At 33.8% G+C, this 19,504-nt stretch overlaps 2 protein-coding genes across 3 annotated transcripts; one reads left to right on the top strand and one right to left on the bottom strand.

The window, feature by feature from the left end:
- Positions 1–5: 5 nt before the first annotated feature.
- Positions 6–5,161, bottom strand: LOC132615151 (psbP domain-containing protein 2, chloroplastic). Of its 2 annotated transcripts, XR_009572595.1 has the most exons (4): positions 4,753–5,161; positions 3,295–3,450; positions 1,721–2,052; positions 6–359 (listed from the first exon to the last, which is right to left on the bottom strand). XR_009572595.1 is itself a non-coding variant. In XM_060329732.1 (3 exons), the coding sequence occupies exons 1-3, from the start codon at positions 5,110–5,112 to the stop codon at positions 1,792–1,794; spliced, it is 777 nt and encodes a 258-aa protein (XP_060185715.1). In that variant the 5' UTR covers positions 5,113–5,161; the 3' UTR covers positions 1,615–1,791. The 2 variants fall into 2 exon arrangements, 1 of the variants encoding a protein (XP_060185715.1); XM_060329732.1 differs by lacking the exon at positions 6–359 and having other exon boundaries at positions 1,615–2,052.
- A 2,458-nt stretch (positions 5,162–7,619) lies between these two features.
- LOC132614652 (NAD-dependent protein deacylase SRT2) lies at positions 7,620–16,439 on the top strand. Its single transcript, XM_060329159.1, has 11 exons — positions 7,620–7,832; positions 9,504–9,546; positions 9,636–9,870; positions 10,762–10,827; positions 11,576–11,621; positions 13,142–13,302; positions 13,378–13,507; positions 14,148–14,309; positions 14,810–14,937; positions 15,337–15,436; positions 16,127–16,439. The coding sequence occupies exons 1-11, from the start codon at positions 7,785–7,787 to the stop codon at positions 16,175–16,177; spliced, it is 1,170 nt and encodes a 389-aa protein (XP_060185142.1). The 5' UTR covers positions 7,620–7,784; the 3' UTR covers positions 16,178–16,439.
- The last annotated feature ends 3,065 nt before the right edge of the window (positions 16,440–19,504 follow it).

Raw genomic sequence — 19,504 nt, 5'->3', positions numbered from 1 at the left:
ACATGAGCTCTGGAAAAATTGCTCTCCATATCACTTCTGATCCAGTATTTCATGAGTGAACCAAACACATCAAAATTATTTTCATTTTGTTCATGAAACATAAGACAACAAAGATCATTAGATGGATCAACTATATGAGTCCTCACTAAACCGTGTCGCCAATTTAAGCTCATATCAGACCAATAGAATACAAAATAAAAATATAAAATAAGTTCCTTTTAGCTAACTCTCCATCATCTCAGGATGTCGTGAACCTCACTGATACTTCATCTTTCCCTCAAGCTTACAACAGGCAGAGCTGTCGTTAACATCAAGCCTCACCCAATAGTGGCTGATTTAACATAGGATTTCCTGGAGAACTGATCACATGACAAGGAATGAATTGTATATAGGGTGATGCTAAAACGGGAACTAAGCATTTTTTAGAGAGATTGCTTCAATAGTGAGCAGGAGAGTAATAGTGAATCTGAACACAATAAAACAACTTGAAAAGAAAGATGGAGTTAAGGACGGAAATGAATTATATATTCCCCCTTTTAAAGGTAAGGTTGGGTTTCAATGTTTCTTATAATGCTACAACTGCGCACATCTATCCGTGTGTGTATATACACAGTGCAATTTGTATCTGGTGTTTGCGTTTACTCTTAGGAAATCACAAAGGTTTTTTTTTTTGTGTGTGTTTGTGTGTGTGTGTACACAGTGCAATGTGTATCTGTGTGTGGCTCATACATTTCAGTTTGGTTGCCTACAACAACCAATTACTCTCCGTCCTTATTTATGTGGCATTATTTGACTTGGCACAAAGTTTAAGAAACGAAGATTTTTGAAATATGTGGTCTAAAATAAACTTTACATATTTGTGTGGCTATAAATCATTTCATTAAGGATAAAAGGTGAATTTTAAAGTTAAATTGTTTCTAATTATAGAAAAGTGACATTCTTTTTTAACCAGACTAAAACGGAAAGAATGCCAAATAAATTGGGACAGAGGTAGTAGTAAAGTATCCAATTATTGTTCACCTATAGATTAGGACAAGTGTGATAGTTAGAGAACCTCTGGTTTAAAGAACCGCTATGTTGCCTTAATGACATATACTCAGTATTATAACGATATGGACCTTAATAGAACGGAGTGGATACAGAGATAATATAGCCAACACCAACTATTTGGGATTGAGTTGTACTTGATTGATTGAAATACCCTTCCAGCTCAATAAACCAAAGGCTTGGAGAAAAGCCGTGATGCCACTTTGACTAGTTCCAAAGCTTTGGAGACATGTCTGCCTGAAAGCTTTGATAGTCTTTGAAACATAGCTGATAAAAATCAGTAAGATTGTAGTGCATATTTCAAATGGGTAAGTTTGAAACATATGTGGTCTATTCAGAGATTAATTGATGGCAAAAGTTTTAATTTTGAGCGCTTGACTTTGCTGGCCAAGAAGGAATCACTAATCAACACCCATTACTAGAGCTCAAGAACCAGCCAATTTTGCCAGTCCACTAACAGGAATTTACTACCTTTATACACGGGAACTTCTGAGTAAAACAGAAAAGTAAGTAGCGAACTGAGACTCTCTCGTCACACACATGCCACACGGAAAAACTGGCACACAGTTACCATCAAGACGCATGTGAGACTCGTATTAAAGATAAACAGGTTAGTCACTACTAAGTAAGATAATTACAACACAAGACTCAAAATAAAAACCTCAGGGCATACCTTTGGTTTTGATCCCAGCAACAGGCAGGCCGGTCGAAGCCCAATGAGAAAAAATATGAGCTTAATGCCATTTAAGTGGAAGGAGCAACATCAAAGGAATGTAGAATCTGTTCCAATGTATTTCTTCTATCTGGGTCAATAGGACTTTCTAACCCATCAGAGTGAGCAATGTTTAACAGATAGAGCTTCCCAGACGCCACAAATGCAGCAGAAAGTATCCTCTTCAACCCTCCCCTTGTGCTATCAACCTTGTACTCAAACTCATACACTTGAAGACCTCCTTCGCCTGTTCTCTCTGATACTGCAACCACCTCAGCCTCCTTTGTGCTTTCCTAAGAGTAAAAGGGCTAAGTATTATTAGTTGCCAATTATGCTTGGGCATGGAAGCTAAATTTGCCAACACTCATAAAAAAGAATTTTAAAAAGGGGTGGGGAATTAATAGGAATTGCAGCACTCAACCATGTAAGTTTTTGCAAGTTTTAATTTTCAAGGTTGATCCAATTTTTCTGGATTCTTTGAATGCAAATCTCGCCTCTCAAGAATTTCTTTCATGCTTCATGGAACAAGAGAATAAATTTTAAGATCTTATCTAAAATGCCTAAGTGGACCATTACATATAGTTATGTTTTAGGTGAGAAATGATAGCTATGCTGCTAGGACTCTCCAAAGGTATTGCCGCCACCTTGTCAGATCCTCCAAAAATGCACTACTTTTGGAGTATCTGACACGCACTCGGGACCATTTTTGAAGAGTCCGAGCAACATAAAATGATAATATAAAAATTCTTTTACACTATCAACCTATTCTATGTCTATTTTTTAGAGGCATGTATCATTAATTGCACTTTGTATATTTTGTACGCGAACCAAAGTAGCAGGCAGCTAAAGTGGTAATCTTTGAATGATTGAATATTTTTATTTTCTTATGAGTCTATTCCAGTAGGACTACGGTCTAACCTTCACATCCTTCTATTAAATTCCAAACTTAAAAATCTCACTTGCTGATAGGATTCCCCTCCTTTACCCTTCATTTCTTTAGATTCACAATTGGATTACACGTTTTGCCCCCACAACTGTAATTCCCAACAGATTTACCTTAGCTCGCTTTCTCTTCTTTGCTGTTGAAATGAGTTAAGAAAAAAAACTTTCATAGTCAAAGGATGAGCTACTAGATACAAATGGTTTGCGCACAGAAAATGACATTGCCAAGGAAATGGAGACACAACAACAACTAAGACTCAATTCCAAGCTAGTCGGGGTCCGCTGTATGAATCCTCATTAGCATAAAGCTATGACACTTCAAAACTCCTTACTTAGGGATTATCTGATACTAGGCGTTCTCTAATATACTCTTACTCTAGTGCTAAGGAAATTGAGACAATGAGAACAAAATATGTGAGCAGTATCCACTAGAATGTCAACCTCATCAATGCTCCTACTTTTGCATCTAGCCAACTACTTTGTAAAAAACCAATAACAGCTAGTTCAATAGTCCCTCATCAGTATAATGGAGTTACGAAACAGCCAGAGAAAATAAAGGAAAAGAAGAACAGCAAAAATAAAAGGACTCTGACCTTGCGCTTTTCAGCCAGAATTAGCTTATCTGCCACAAATTGTGGATTCCCGAATTGGCTAAGGGTTGTTATTTTTACAGGGATAACCACAACACCTACATTGTTGGATCCCTTGTTTGTATCCTGAAACAGGGCAGTTGCCCCAGCTTTATCAACCTATAGAACCCAATAACAGCACAATCAGTACCCAAAACTCCTATCTGGTATAACTCTGGGAATTTTTTTTTTTCTTCCTCTCCATGGTGTGTATGTGTGTGTCTACGTGATTGAGTAAGGATTTTCCCAACGTCAGTCAGGATAATAATTTTGGTCTAGGGTGGTAATCAACACTGAAAATTTGTAGTTCAGGGTAATAGAAATCCAGCATAGTTTAGGAGTATGAGTAGCAAACTAAGTAAAAGTACAGTTTACAACTAGTGTGAGCATACAAAAAGCACAATATTAGCTTGTTTGGCCAAGTTTCCATAATCCGTTTATTTTGGGAAGTTTTTTTTGTCTCAAGTGCTTTTCGAAAAAAGTACTTTTGGAAAGTAGCCGTGTATGTTTGGCAAATCAATTTGAAAAGCATTTTTTCCTATATTAGAGCAGCAATTTGTGCTTGACCAATGTCCCAAAAGTGCTTCAAAAACTTACTTTTTTCAGCTTCTGAAAAACAACTTACGCTACTACCAAAAGCACTTATATTTTATTTATTTTTCCAAAAAGCATGGCCAAACACCTAAACTCTTTAAAATAAGTACTTTTTAAATTATTATTTTTTAAAAAAAAACACTTTTAACTTCAAAGAAGCTTGCCGAATAGTCTAATATAGTTTACAATTAATCTAAGCATACAAAAAGCAGAACGCGTTTTGGTAGCTGATTAATTAGCGAAAATAGGGAAAACAAATTACTCCCTCCAGTTCAAAATAAGTGTCCACTTAGCTTTTTTTCACGTCCCTCAAGAAAAACACAAACTCCTATAAAAGAAAGATATTTTGACTAAACTATACTCTTGCCTATTTATTGCCTTGAGTAAATAGGGGCAAATCTGAAAAATGGAGTTAACTCCTGTTATGTAAGTGAACACTTATTTTAAGAGCCCGTTTGGATTGTCTTATAAGTTTCTTATAAGCTGTTTTCAGCTTTTTTGAGTGTTTGGCTAGCCAGCTTAAAGTCATTTTGTGCTTAAATAAGCTCAAAAAAATAATTGAGCCCATTTAACTTAGTTTATCTAAAACAGCTTATAAGCAAAAAAAAAAAAAAAGTTAGACTACCAACTTTTTTTTTTTTTTTAGCGTATAAACTGTTTGCAGCTTATAAGCATAAGCCAATCCAAACGGGCTCTAAGTCAACATAAAAAGGCTAATTGTACACTTATTTTGAAAGGAGGCAGTAGTATCACCCTAATGGAAAGGAAAGCTACAATTACAAGAATCAATCCTCGATTAATTTAGAAAAAATTAGGAGGAAAATGGACCTTAATCCAAGAAGAAGGTCTGAGGAGAGTGAAACCTTCAACTGAATCCGTATATCTTTCTAGCTCTAACACTTCACCATTCGCCATAGCAACAAAGCATGATAAAGTGTCCCATAATAACACCGTTAAAATCGATACATTTACAGCTCGTCTGCTTGAAACAATTGGAACCAATTCTTCCATTAACTCATTATTGAAAGGAATAGAGAATGATGATGATACAGTTAAGGTTTGCTTTCTATTTTTCATAGTTGCAAGGGTTTTAAAGAAGCCATTATGATAGGTAATTGAACAAGCTGGTACTGAGCTAAAGGCGGACATTGTTTGTCCCTTATTGTTGAGCGAAGATGAAAGGTTCATCTTATTCGTTCTGCTGCTGCTGCCATATACTGCCTTAAGATGAGCTGAAACTGACGTCCATTTGTGTTTATCAACATTTTAAGATGTCTCAATCTAAGGACCCGTTTGGCCATAAATATCAAAATCAAATTTACTATTTTTGAAGTTGGAATTGGAGTTCTGCTTGACCATAGTTTTTGAAATTGTAATTTTTAGTGAAATATAGTGTAAAAAAGTGAAAATAATTTGAAAAATAATTTTTTCTTATTTTTGATATTTCGGAATACAATTTCAGAGTTGTATTCAGAATATTTATGGCCAAATGCCTAAAAGTAAAAAAAGTGAAAAAAAAATGAATAATTTTTATGGCCAAACGGGTACTAACTTAGTTACTAGTAAGTAGTCCCTCCTGATCAAAAAACGAATCCACCAGCTATTTGCATACCCCAAAAAACTACTTACTCTAAATATATATATATATATGTAAATTAACTAAACTATTCCTGTTTAAATAGACATTAAGATTTGATCACATAACACTTATCTGAAAAGATAAGATTAGTTGTTTCTTCATTTAATAAGTGGACACTTTTTTTCACTAAAAAAAAGGCTAAGTGAACACTTTTTTTATCCGGAAGGAGTATTGTTTTTTAAATTTGAATACTGGATAACTAAAGTTATTTATTTTTAAGTTTTTAAATGTATAATGTTTATATTTTATTAAATACTATAAAATAAAATTTTTCAAACAAAATTGATAATAATTCATAAGATATTAAGTAAATAAAAGATTGCTCTCACTGTTCCAATTTAGTACGTGTCATCTTTTGAATTTCGAGATTTAAACAAATCTTTCTTTAAACGTTATTTTGTCATATACTATCTTTTAAACATTTTAAATTATCAATCATTGTGACCTATAGTATCTTATAAGTAGTTTTCACATATGTAACTTTTATTTCAAAAAACTTAAAGATTTTGTATACGAATTCATGGTTAAGATTAAACTATTTGGCTCTCGAATTCGAGTTGTGCCATATAAATTGGGACAGAGGAATTAGTTAAATAATTTCTCCGATGAATCGCGAGCTAAATTCTAAAAGCTAACTGTAATAACTGACGGTGATAGTGATCAGTGATGATAGTTGTAAGATAGTAACTAGTAGTGTTCGTGGTTCGTGGGAAAACTGACAATATTAATTAAATTATTTTATTGATTTCGACGAACATAAATTGTTAAATATTTGATGGAGACTAATAGGGTTAGGTTTCAGCAAAAATAAGAAATAAAAAGTTAAAAACTGTTTAATGCAGACTTAAACAAAATTATTACTTACCATTGGACCAGCTAATTTGGTACCTCCGTCACTCAGGGTGGTAGGTACATTACCGTCAAAGAGTCATAAAATTGTCCTGTAATTTCTTAGGGGTCGTTTGGTAGATAGTCGAAATTATTTCGGAATTATAATCCCGTTTATAATTTTGGGATTAATTTATCTCATCTATTGGGATTATTTTATACCATCTAAAAGATGGTATAAAATAATCCCAGTATAAGTGGGATAAGAAGGTATAAGCTGGGATATCGTAGCACTAATTTTTGTATCATGTTTGGTACAAGGATAAATTTATACCTTCTACCAAACATGATATAAAAATTAGTGCTGGGATATCCCAGCTTATACCTTCTACCAAACGACCCCTTACTGTCCAACAAAATATAACGTTTTCCAATATATTTTAACTCTATTTTATAAAATCAGTTCGGCTTGTATTGACTTCGATCGGTATTAGTATAAGGTCCCGTTTGGATATGATATGAAATCAGTAATTTGAAATCAAATTGATTTGAATTTAAAGTTTTATTTGAATATGCAATTTGAAGTTGTATATCTTTTATAAACCTGAAAACCCCACAACTTGTGAAAACTATCAAAATTTTCCCAACTCTTAATGAGCAAATCATAATTCATAATAAAATTAATACGCTATCAAAAGACCTTTCTAAAAACTACACCATCGATCGAGCTTCAATTCAATAAAAAAGAAAATTGAACATGAGTTCTAGCGTGACAACTCTTTAACATAATCCTCCTACATGATGCGAACTATCTTTTCACTCCGAGCATGCATTTTCGATCAGATGACTGAGAAGACGAACCACTATTATTAGTTTGAATCAAGTTTTATATTTATAAAATATATCTACCAACTTATGAATTTTTTTTATAAAATTTAAATTTATGGATCAAATTTTACATTTAAGAAAATTTAAAATCATGATTTGAAATCTCAAATCTTATTTTTTTGGAGAATTTGAGATTTAAAATCATGGTACGAAGTTTGAGTAAAATTTTGTGCAAATTTTATAAATAAATACTAATTTAAAATCAAAATAAAAAATCGCACAGCCAAAATGCCAAATGCCTACTAAAATTAAATAAAATATAGAATAAAAGATTATCACTCTTGTGATTATATGTGAACATTTATGAAATTTACCTCTAAAAATTATTATCCAAAAGCTGATATATAAAAGAAGAAGCCATTGTAAAATTCCCCTTTTAGTTGTGAGCGGTGGAGAATAGTGTGACGTTGAACACGATACATTCAATGGCTGTACATTACAGGTTCTAATTATAGGCAACTGAGAAAGAGCAAATCTTAAACCAAAGGAAATTATAGTTCATTTTATGGCCATGTCTATGTCCCTTCGACTTTGTTTTCGACCCTCCATTTCTGTAAGTTACAAAAATAATCTGAAATCTCTATATCATTTGCCTGAAATTTTGTTACTTGTGTACTTTTCGTTAATCCCAATGATGATTGACAATCCTGAAAAAGTATTTCAATTTCTTAGGTACCTTTTTGGCCATAAAAATTATTCACTTTTTTCATTTTTGGGCGTTTGGCCATAAATATTCCGAATCCAGAATATCAAAAATTTAAAAAACTTATTTTTCAAAAAAATAATCACTTTTTTCACTTTTTTACAATTACATTTCACTAAAAATTACAATTTAAAAAATTATGCCCAAACATCACTCCAACTCCAACTTCAAAAATTTCAAAAAAAAAGTGAATTTATTTTTGGTATCTGCGGCCAAACGCCTACTTAATATATCAGTAGCAAATTTTATCTCATTGTGAATTATACTCTCTTCGTATAAAAAAAAGTGTCAACTTAGCCTTTTTTTTTCTTAGGTCAAACTTGCCCCTTCAAATTTGCGTTATGCCTATTTGATTAAGAGCAGTTTAGTCAAATTACCTATTATTGTCTAGAAATTAATATTTTTTTTTAAATCCGGGGGGAGTAATACAGATTCTGAATATTAGTAGCGAGTTTTATCTGATTGGTGACTTGTTGATGTGTTATGCTAAATATTGCTTTAAGTGTTAGATTTCTGAGACACTTTTTTGGACAAAGTGTTGGAAGTGTTTTCTATATATCTCTTTTCCGTTTCTCCTTTTGGTTTTGCTTTTAAAAAAGGAACTAATCAAATGCTAAGACAAAATATTCTTTTGAAGTGGTGGAGCCATGTATTTATATAAGGAGATTCAAAAAAGTGCTAGAATATCACAATTGGTAATTGAAACTATGACTAAAAAGCAAGATTCTGAATCTCCCTTACCACTATAGTGGAATATTTTGTTGAGATTCAACAGTTTATACAACTAGACCTCATATATATATAACAAGAAACAAGAAAATAAGTTCTTTTTTACCTGATTGTTGACTTTGCTGATGTTTTATCCCAAACTTGCTACAAGTGTTAGATTTCTGGGACATATTTTTAGACATATAGCTGGAAGTGTTCTCTCTCTTTTTTTTTTTTTTTTTTTTTTTTTTTTTTTTTTTGAATAAGGATTTAATCAAATGGTAAGACAAAATATTCTTTTGAAGTGTCTGAGGCATGTATTTATACAAGGAGATTTAAGAAAAAGTGCTAGAATATCACAATTGGAAACTGAAACTGTGACTAGAAGCAAAATATTGAACCTTAATTATCACTACACTGGAATCTTCCATTGAGATTCAACAGTTTGTATAACAACTACACCTCATATATATATAACAAAAAGAAGTTCCTTTTTCCCTATTTGCACATGCTATGTTACTCGGATTCTTCAAAAATGTCGACTGGTACGTGTCGGATCCTCCAAAAGTTCAAAAATGTCGACTGGTACGTGTTGGATCCTCCAAAAGTAGTGCATTTTTGGAGGATCCGACACGGGTGCGGCAACCATTTTGGAGAGTCCGAGCAACTTAACAGTATAGTATGGCAAAGGGAATTCAATTGAACCCCCTTGCCTCCACTTAGCTCCACAACTGTTCTTTTGGATATTAGAGTTATGGTGCCTATAACTATAATTTTTTGTTGATATTGATAATGTGCGAACTGAATGGGCAGGGCTTAAAGAATAAAAGGGATTTGCTGGGCTTAGAATTGGCAGGCAAGTCTTTTCATGAATAGCAAGTTTGCAGTGTTTTCTACTTGATTAGCTGGCTCTTGTTTCTGAGCAATTTATTTTCTTGTTTATAGCTTATCAATCGAGTAAACCGATGGGGAAATGGTTTACTGGAGTAAAGAAGTTCATTCCCTTCGGGGGATGTGTTAAGTTTGTGCAAACAACAGCAAGAATATCGTTTCCAAAGATCTCATCAGATATTAAAGATAAAGAACTTTCAAATATTTTGAGTCACAAGAAGATGGTTCCTTATTCGGATCCCCCTAGCATGCAAGATGTGGACAGTTTGTATGAATTCTTTGATAGCAGGTAGGAATTTTACCTTTTTTTTTTGGATTACAAAAACTGAAGTGGATGTTTAGCTACTTTTATTGTGCTGGAGAATACTCGGTTGTTCTTGGACAAAATTGGCCATATTAGTTGTTGTCATATTTTCATGTAAGGAAATGCTAAAAGTTTCATGTATTTCCACATATCCATTCAAAGGACCCTCTCGTTCTCTCTCCCTTATTTTCCAGGGTCGAGCGTCTTTGTTGTTGTTCTCTCTTTTTCATCATGTTGCTACAAGAAATTGTGAATAAATTCAGATCATTTCATTTGCTTATGTCTTCTTAAATGAGTGCAACAATGTTCGCTATTCATTGATTATGTGGTAGCAGCTAAATCGTATAGATTAAATAAAGAATTAATATTCTGTTGGCATTGGCATTAGAAAATGAAATTTATGATATCCATCTACATCAAAGCCCTTGATTTAATTCTTACATACGGTTGGTTTGTAACAATAGCAAGGTCCTTGGTTCCGACCACACTTCTCTTTAGTCTTTACTGCTATTGTGTTCAAGTATTTTGAAGTCATAAATTTCAAAAAAGGAAAGAAAGAAATTAGTTCAAAGGCATTTAGCTAAGTGGTATGGTGTTTAAGAGTCCAAGGAACCAATTTTTTTCTGATATAATTCACACAGTGTAGATGCATTTTACATTTTTTTATCTGGGTTTACTACCATGTGATAAGGCTACATGCAATTTCTACTAGGCATAGTATATTGCTAAGTTCACTATCGCAAACTAGAATTTGAATGGTGATTTCTTCGATGATTCTTTGATTGGAGGTCAAATTGGGTGTCCTTTTAGCCGCACTAACATCAAACTACACCATAGCATCAATCGCTGAAAAGTTCCATTCCATTGTTTTTGTAGTTCCAAGCTTGTCGTATTGACTGGAGCTGGCATGAGCACAGAGAGTGGAATTCCAGATTACAGAAGGTGGGTTTGAAAATGGATGAACAAGTTTGATCATTCTCTGAAGTTGATCATCTGAGTTACATTCTGAAAAAGGAAACACATTTACTGTAAAGGAAAGAACGTTGTCAGTGTTTAGTTTTTTATCCTAGCTGAGTTTATTGCTTAAAAAGGAGGCACATTTATTTATTATAAGGAAAAGAAAGCTGTCAGCGTTTAGTTTTTATGCTATTTGGTGCAGGTAACCTTCTTTAAAATGATTTCCTCTGTCATTACGATATCCAGCTTCTGTTCTCAGGCGTTGATTGTTTAAAGTTTTTTTTTATTACAACTGTTATGCTGTCGTGGTTATCATCATATCTGACTTACTAAAATCTGGTGGCTACATTAAAGAGGAAAACAAAGAGACAAGCATCCAGATTACTGCCAATATTAAAATCTGACTTTTTTTGGTGTTGAGCATTTTTAGCTAAATTGTATCAAGTGAGGATTACATCTGAAAGTGTGGGCTAGATGTCCGCAACAATGCAGGGGGCAGTATTGTGAAACAATTTTATTTTTAATTTACTCTGCTTTGAGTATTCCCTGCACTTTTCGCATGTTTCTTTAGGGTGGTGCATCTATGTTGAGTTTAAAAGTGGAGTTGCGGATTCGGTATAACAGCTTTGTGCAGCTTCTAGATTTTATAATTGGCGCCTGAACTTTTCTGTATGAATTAGTTTACTAATATATTTTAGGCAAATGGTAATGCTTTTCCCTCTTTTCTTGGCAGCCCAAATGGAGCTTATAGCACGGGTTTCAAACCAATTACCCATCAGGTGATTTGAAGGCATGTGCTTTGATTCTTGGTTCCATTAAAGTGTTATTATTGACTTCATGAATACCATTAATTTCTCCCATATCTCAGAGAGGAAAAAGAATGCTACAGTCTGATTCTGAAGGTAGAACTAAAAATAGCTGCCATTGCACACGAGAAGCTCTCCAACTAACATGTTTGCACCAAAAGCATGAAAATAATTTAGCATGATTACACAATAAATTCTACTATGGATTTAGTTCTGTTCATCTGTAGACATATACATGCATATATTTCTTCCAGACAACAAAATCCTACATGGATTTAGTTTTGGTCATCTCTAGACATACATACGACATCAGTCCCACACAAGTTGGGGTAGGCTATATGAATCCTTACTAACCATGTTTCTTCGTTTAAGCTTAATTCATGTCATCATCATTACCAAATTTAAAAATAAGTTAAATAAATAATTAAAAAAAAAAGGTTCTCTATATTTTTATAGACATATAAATCTTTTGATAAGGTCAAAAAACTCATAGAAAAGCAAAATGTTACATAACAATGTACTAACAAGACTAAAACCTATTACCAACTAGTAGATCTCACCTATAAGGATTTTTTTCTTCTACTGCGTCCTATCTTTAGCCAAGTGTGCATTGGTTCCAAGAAGTCGTAGGTCTTTTGAGACAACTTCCTTATTGTGATTTCTACCTCGTCACCTTTTAACACCTTCACTCACCATAGTTGCAAAATATGCACCGATTGCAGCTGCAGGTCGATGTAGGACATAACCAAACCGTCTCAATCGACTTTCTCTCATTTTATCCTCAATGCTTACTACATTCATTTTTTAATCTTATCTAATCTTGTATGACAGCACATTCATCTTAGCATCCGTATCTCCACATCACTCATCTTGCTGATATGTTGGAGTTTAGCAGCCCAACATTTACTGCCACGTAACATTGCTGGTTTTATAGATGTTTTGTAGAACTTACATTCACTCTGGGAAATATCCTTCTATCACACAACACCCCAATAGCATTTCTCCATTTCAAGTTTTTAACCATTCAGTTTCAATTCTATGAGTAACATCTTTCTCTATCACTCCATTCCCTCGAAACAACAAGTTAAGATATTTAAATTGTTTGCACTTTGGCACTGCCATCCCATATAGTCTTACCTCAATTTTGGTCTTCTCATGCTGACTAAACTTGCATGCATCTCAACTATTCCCCCGAATATTTGCTACCTCCTGCCAGCACAGGTACCTGGTAACTATGTTACCAACGCTTAGGCAGATGGGAAGAAATCTTCTAGCATTTTTTCCTCTTTTGGGATTTGGTCTCCCAAAGTTTCAGTACTACTAAACCACACCCTTGGTTGCTACAAAATGTTCCGCTTCCGTTGAAAATTTACATCATCAGCTTCTATTTGATATGTTCCTTCAGCTAAAGCTTTCTCACATTTGCACTTGTTTATCTACGCTGCCTACATTCTAATTTTCCGGTATAATTTTTCCATTGTTTCCAATTGTAGGAGTTTATCCGATCAAGCAAGGCTCGAAGGCGTTATTGGGCACGGAGCTATGCTGGCTGGAGACGGTTCACTGCTGCTCAACCTAGTACAGGTCATACAGCTCTATCATCTCTTGAGAAAGCTGGCCATATAAGTTTTATGATTACACAGAATGTGGACAGGTGGTTGGCTCGTCTTTTCATTTTGATGTTGATTTTATGAGCCTTTTAACACTAATTTGTTACTCTTCCTCTCAGGCTGCATCACCGGGCTGGCAGCAAGCCACTTGAATTGCATGGGACTGTCTACATTGTTGCCTGTACAAATTGTGATTTTACTCTACCTCGAGATCAGTTTCAAGATCAAGTGAAGGCTCATAATCCCAAGGTTATCTTTATTCAATTATTCTTTTTATGTAGTAATGTTCATATAAGTCCATTCACGGCATTGAAATCACTGTCTAATTATTGATTGAGTTATGTGAATTTGACTTCACGAAGAATGAGAGAGAAATTTCTTTGAGCACTGTTCCACAAGACACTTACGTGTATAGGTATGTTCAAGTTCTATAAGTCCTATAGGCACCGACTATCCTTTTCCTAAATTTTGTCTGACAAAAAACAAAGGAGGGGTACTTTGGTGCATAGAAAGTTATTGATTCTATTGTCACCTTAAATTACCCTGAAAAAGAAAAAGGATTTCATTGTCACATTCACAAATTATTTCATGTATGAAGGCGGTTGGTGAATGTAGTGATCTGGTGCTCATTTTTGAGGTTTCATTCGGTATTCGTTTCTGTTTTATTCATACTTTAATTGATTAGGCCTGTTGTAAGGTTTTAAATTGTTTGAGCATTCATACTTAATCCATTATTGGTGTCTGAGACATCAACTAAGGGATGTTACAATAGCCAACCCAAATTAGTAACTTGAATAACAACAATTCATGCTTTCTTCTCGATCAACATAATCTATTCACTGTTTTGTCCGTTGGCATAAACTGAAATGGAGAAATTATAGTACTGCAGTGGGCAGCAGCTATTGAAAGTTTGGACTATGACAGTCGATCAGATAAGAGCTTTGGAATGAAGCAAAGGCCTGATGGGGATATTGAGATTGATGAGAAATTCTGGGAGGAGGATTTTTACATTCCTGATTGTCAGAGATGCCAAGGAGTTCTGAAACCTGATGTAAGCGATTTTTCTATTTATTAGATCAACTAGTTTAATATAAACTTGAAGCAGCTTCTCTTTTTCCTCTTTAAGTTTTTTTCGTTTACTGGAGGTTAAAATTGGTCTTGGAGGAATTTCAGGAAGAATGATTATATCAGCTAGTATTGCAAGAAATTTTCCAAGAATTGAATAAGATGAAAACTTTCCTTTTTATCACGAATATGTCAAAGAGAAATCTAAAATTGAACGAGCCTTTCACCACGGAGAATAAGAACTGCCTATAGGTAGATATGACTTCCAAATTTCTGCTATGCACCATGATTATACACATAATGCCATATGAGAAGAATTTGCCCATTCTTACTCTGGGGAAAGATCTTAGAAGGACGAGTTCATTAGTTTGATTATTTGCCTAGCAGTTTTATATAATGATTAATTGATTATTCATTGTTCTGTTAAATATATGGTTGTTCCGGCAGTCATGTATTGGTATAGTCATTGATCTGGTGCAATTACAGGTTGTCTTCTTTGGGGATAATGTCCCCAAAGCTAGGGCTGATGCTGCCATGGAAGCTGCAAAGGGATGTGATGCCTTCCTCGTACTTGGTTCATCTTTGATGACCATGTCTGCTTTCCGGCTTATCAAGTGAGAATTGCATTGGTTCTCTCTTCCATTTTATTTAAAAGAAACTCCGGTCTACTTGGAAAGTTCTAAAACTTATTTGGTCACTCTGGTTCTTGTCGAAGTGCATCATTGATGAATTGGTCCCGTACCATGCATGAGATTTTTCAACTGGGATTTCAAATGCATGACCTGAGGGTTCATTTACGAGTGCAGTCGCTTCTGATTCACTTTCTTTTTTCCTTTTGAAAATGATTTCTGTTGGTTTAGGAAACGTAACATTGTTTCTCTCTTTTCATAAGCCTGTTAGACTTTTAACATCATAATTTCCTTCATTATGTTAGTTTTTTTCCGTTATTCTCCCCTTTGTTGATAACTCATATCAACACCAGGACAATAAACCATTAAATTGCTTTGCAACAGAGCTGCGCGTGAGGCAGGTGCTGCTACGGCAATTGTAAATATTGGTGCTACACGAGCTGACGATCTTGTACCTTTGAAAATTAGTGCTCGAGTTGGAGAGGTTAGTTTTTTGTTAGTACGAGAATTACAAGATGGTGAACTCGAACATCCAAATGCCATACTCTGGGAGGAATTATACTAGTCTGATATACAAAATATAATCTTACATATTGCTAAAGCAAAAGAAAAAGGGGCAATTGAATTCCCCCAGTATGGAATATCGGAACTTGTAGTTTTCTCTGTAGGCATCCTCACATCTATTTTTGGAGTAAATTTCTAACGGTCACTCAACTATGCGAAATTATTTAGTAAAGTCACTTAGTTTTGTATCAATAAAGTCAACTTTTTGAGTTTTCTCTTATAAAGTCATTCTAGTTGGATCTGTCACTTTCTGTCATCAGAAAAATCTGACTTGGCGAATTAAGCTGATTTTTTAATGGCATGTAGACTTGGACCTCACACTAAAATAATAAAATATCAAAAGACCCGACCCAATAGTCAAAATGGGTCTTGTGCATCTACATATGGGTATGATACTATTTCCCTCCAACTTGAATTTTTTGAAGAATAAGTCATTTGGGTTAACATTATGGAGAATGTGAGATGGATTTCTTGAATTATTTAGTCAAGTGATTTTACTAAATAATTCCACATAGTTGAGTGACCCTTTGAGAAATTTAATCCTGTTTTTGCGGTTTCTCTTGCTGCAACATTGCTGGAACTGTAGCTTACAATTATATGTATGGTGCAGATACTTCCAAGATTGCTTGATGTTGGATCCTTGAGTATCCCTGCTGTCTAGTTCCTGATTCAGAACAGTGTTAATAATAGCATCCAGATTCTTTTCATCAGTTGCTGCAATGGATTGTACCGTTGGCCAGGACATGCAAGTTTTCTGCACTTAGCGTTTTGTAAAATCATTAAATCCATCCCGATGTTGTTTTTAATTCTTAAAAATGTACTGCTCAAGTATCACACATTCTCCAATGACACCTTCATGTGTAGACTTCTGTATTTCAACATAGTTCGACTTGTTAGAAATGGATATCAAGCTTTTTCTGCAATCTTGTGACGGTCCCTTGCATTTTTTAAAAGGTTTCTTCTTGTATGATAAGATGTGACGCTGATATATAATAAATATACTCCCTCTGTTCCCCCATACGTGACAAGATTCAGAATGCCAGTCAAATTACCCAATTTTTAGGTGAATTTTGACATAGATTCTTAAGTTTTTGGAAATGAAATTTAAATATTTTGTTACTAAATATTTAATTAGTTGACAGTGTATTCTTGTTAGTCAGTTAAAAGGTTAAGATACATTCCTATATTTTTCTCATATATTTTGACATGTTTAAGGTCACAAGTTTCAAAAGATTTACAATCACACAAATGCTAGGCATATTTACGAGGTTTAAAATTTTTATTTTTTTTAGTTAATTCTGTCAGTTAATTTTAGAGAAACATGGTGAAAAAAATTACTTTTTCATGCCGGCGGGATCGAACAAGAAGTTGGAAGTAATAGTTTCGATATGAATTGAACTTGAACAAAGGCATATTTAGAATTTAAGTTTGATGGATTCAAATTTTAAATTTTTTATTATTGAATATATTTGCACTTTTAGGAATTACAGGTTTAGAGTTTAATATATGTTAAAAGTTTAGTAAATCTTTTATAATGGTGAGGACTGAATATAGTCAATCTAATCTTTTATTTGGGGTTGAAACGTAGTTAGTACAGAGGCGGCGCCAAAATCATTTCTTATGTATATATAGTAGATATTGGATCCCCTTGACTTCTTCATGTGTTTATTTCTTCACATTTTGAACCCTCTTAGTGAAAATCTTCGTTTTGCCACTGAGCTAATATTATTATTGTTATATATATAGGGGTGTTTATGGGTTGGTTTTTGGCTAAAACCAAATCAAACCAACTTACAGTTTTTTTAGTTATTAAGACCAAATCAAACCAAATATAAAACATAACCATCGGTTTGGTTCGGCTTTTCAATTTTCAAGAAACATAATGTTATTTCTCTCTTTGATATCTTTTCTACGATTAGGAAAGACTTTTTTTTAATCATTTTTCAACTTATAATCCGTTATTACCCTTTTATTGTGGGAGCTATAATTTTATAGGATTATAGAGATTATGTCTTAAGACCTATGAGCTTTAATCAAGTGAATAAAATTTGTAAGAAATACAACCCTTTTCTTTTTTTATAAATCTCATAGTTTTTTCTTCAATAAATGAGTTTGGATACATGAATTTATTTTAAGAAATGAACTTAACGTGTAAAGTTAGAAAATTTCGATGAAGGGATAACAACAACAACCCAATGAATTCCCACAACGTGGGGTCTGGGGAGGGTAGAGTGTACGCAGACCTTACTCCTACCGAGGTAGGACGGCTGTTTCCGAAAGACCCTCGGCTCAATAAAAAAAAGCATAAAAAGAGGTCAGATAAGGCTAAGAGATTCAAAGAGATATGGAAATGAAATAACGCAAGCGACACAGATAACATAGGATAATCAAAGCACAGAAAATAACAGATAATAGCAGAAATCAAAGCACAAGAAATTATACTGCGATAATGCGACTACTAATAAGAAAGGATAACGAGACTATCTACTAGCCTTCTACCCTAATCTGGGTCCTCCAAACCCTCCTATCTAAGGTCATGTCCTCGGTAAGCTGTAACTGCGCCACGTGTCTAATTACCTCTCCTTAATACTTCTTCGGCCTACCCCTACCTCGTCTGAAACCATCCATGGCCAACCTCTCACACCTCCGCACTGAGGCATCTGTGTCTCTCCTCTTCATATGCCCAAACCATCTCAATCTCGCTTCTCACATCTTGTCTTCCACCGAGGCCACTCCCACCTTGTCCCGAATATCCTCATTCCTAATCCTGTCACTCCTGGTGTGACCACACATCAAAATTTCGATGAAAGGATAAATAAAATATTTAAAATTATGTATAAAAATTAGTATATCGTGTGTGTGTATATATAATTGTGTATATTATTTATTAGTCGGTTCGGTTCAGTTTTTTCTTCGATTTTTTTTTTAATAAAATCTAACCAAACCAAATATTATCGGTTTCTTAAAATTTAAAACCAACCAAACTCAAATAACTATCCGTTTATCTAATCGGTTTGGTTCGGATCAGTTTTTTAACCAAACCGAGATCACCCATATATATATATATATATATATATATATATATATATATATATATATATATATATATATATATATATATATATATATATATATATATATAAGTGCCTTGCAGGTACGAACACAGCATACCCAACTTGTACCAAAAGCTTTACAAATTATACACGCAATGAATGTTTGTACTATAAGCTATATAACTTGTACACTTTACCCAACTATTTTTTAATCCCACGTGGACATATGTCATAATATTTAATATTTATTCCCTTCTCATGTACAGACGTATGCACTTAAATTTTAATTCTCTGACACATTTATTTCCTCTGTCCACTTTTACTTGTTCACTTTTGATTTTTCACATTCTTGCTAAATATTTATTCTCTTCTCATGTATAGACGTATGCAGTTCAATTTTAATTCTACTACATAAATTTATTTCCCCCGTGCACTTTTACTTGTTCACTTTCGACTTTTCACGTTCTTTAAGAATTTATAAATCTCACGTAGATATATCTCATAGTACTGAATATTTATTCTCTTCTCATGTATACGCGTATGCACTTCAATTTTAATTCTCAGACACATATTTATTTCCTCCTTGCACTTTTACTTGTTTACTTTTGACTTTTCATATTCTTGCTGAATATTTATTCTCTTCTCATGTACATGTATGCACTTCAATTTTAATTCTCCAGCACATATTTATTTCTTCCGTGCACTTTTACTTGTTCACTTTTGACTTTTCACGTTATAGACTAACACAGCATCACCAACTTGTACTAAAAGCTTTACAAACTGTACACGCAATGAATGCTTGTAACATAAGCTATATAACTTGTACATTTACCCAACTATTTTTTTATCCCACGTGGACATATGTCATAGTACTTAATATTTATTCCCTTCTCATATATAGACGTATGCACTTCAATTTTAATTCTCCGACACAT

The sequence above is a fragment of the Lycium barbarum genome, chromosome 10 (genome assembly GCF_019175385.1).
Source record: "Lycium barbarum isolate Lr01 chromosome 10, ASM1917538v2, whole genome shotgun sequence".
Classification (NCBI taxonomy): Eukaryota; Viridiplantae; Streptophyta; class Magnoliopsida; order Solanales; family Solanaceae; genus Lycium; species Lycium barbarum.
This window is presented reverse-complemented; position numbering and strand designations above follow the sequence as displayed.

Coding starts and splice junctions, on each gene's coding strand:
- LOC132615151 (XM_060329732.1), bottom strand. CDS start 5,112: ATGAACCTTTCATCTTCGCTCAACAATAAGGGACAAACAATGTCCGCC. Junction 3,451..4,752: donor GACCTTCTTCTTGGATTAAG/GTCCATTTTCCT, acceptor TGGGTTCTATAG/GTTGATAAAGCTGGGGCAAC. Junction 2,053..3,294: donor TTCTGGCTGAAAAGCGCAAG/GTCAGAGTCCTT, acceptor TTTTACTCTTAG/GAAAGCACAAAGGAGGCTGA.
- LOC132614652 (XM_060329159.1), top strand. CDS start 7,785: ATGGCCATGTCTATGTCCCTTCGACTTTGTTTTCGACCCTCCATTTCT. Junction 9,547..9,635: donor GCTGGGCTTAGAATTGGCAG/GCAAGTCTTTTC, acceptor TCTTGTTTATAG/CTTATCAATCGAGTAAACCG. Junction 13,508..14,147: donor TGAAGGCTCATAATCCCAAG/GTTATCTTTATT, acceptor ATAGTACTGCAG/TGGGCAGCAGCTATTGAAAG.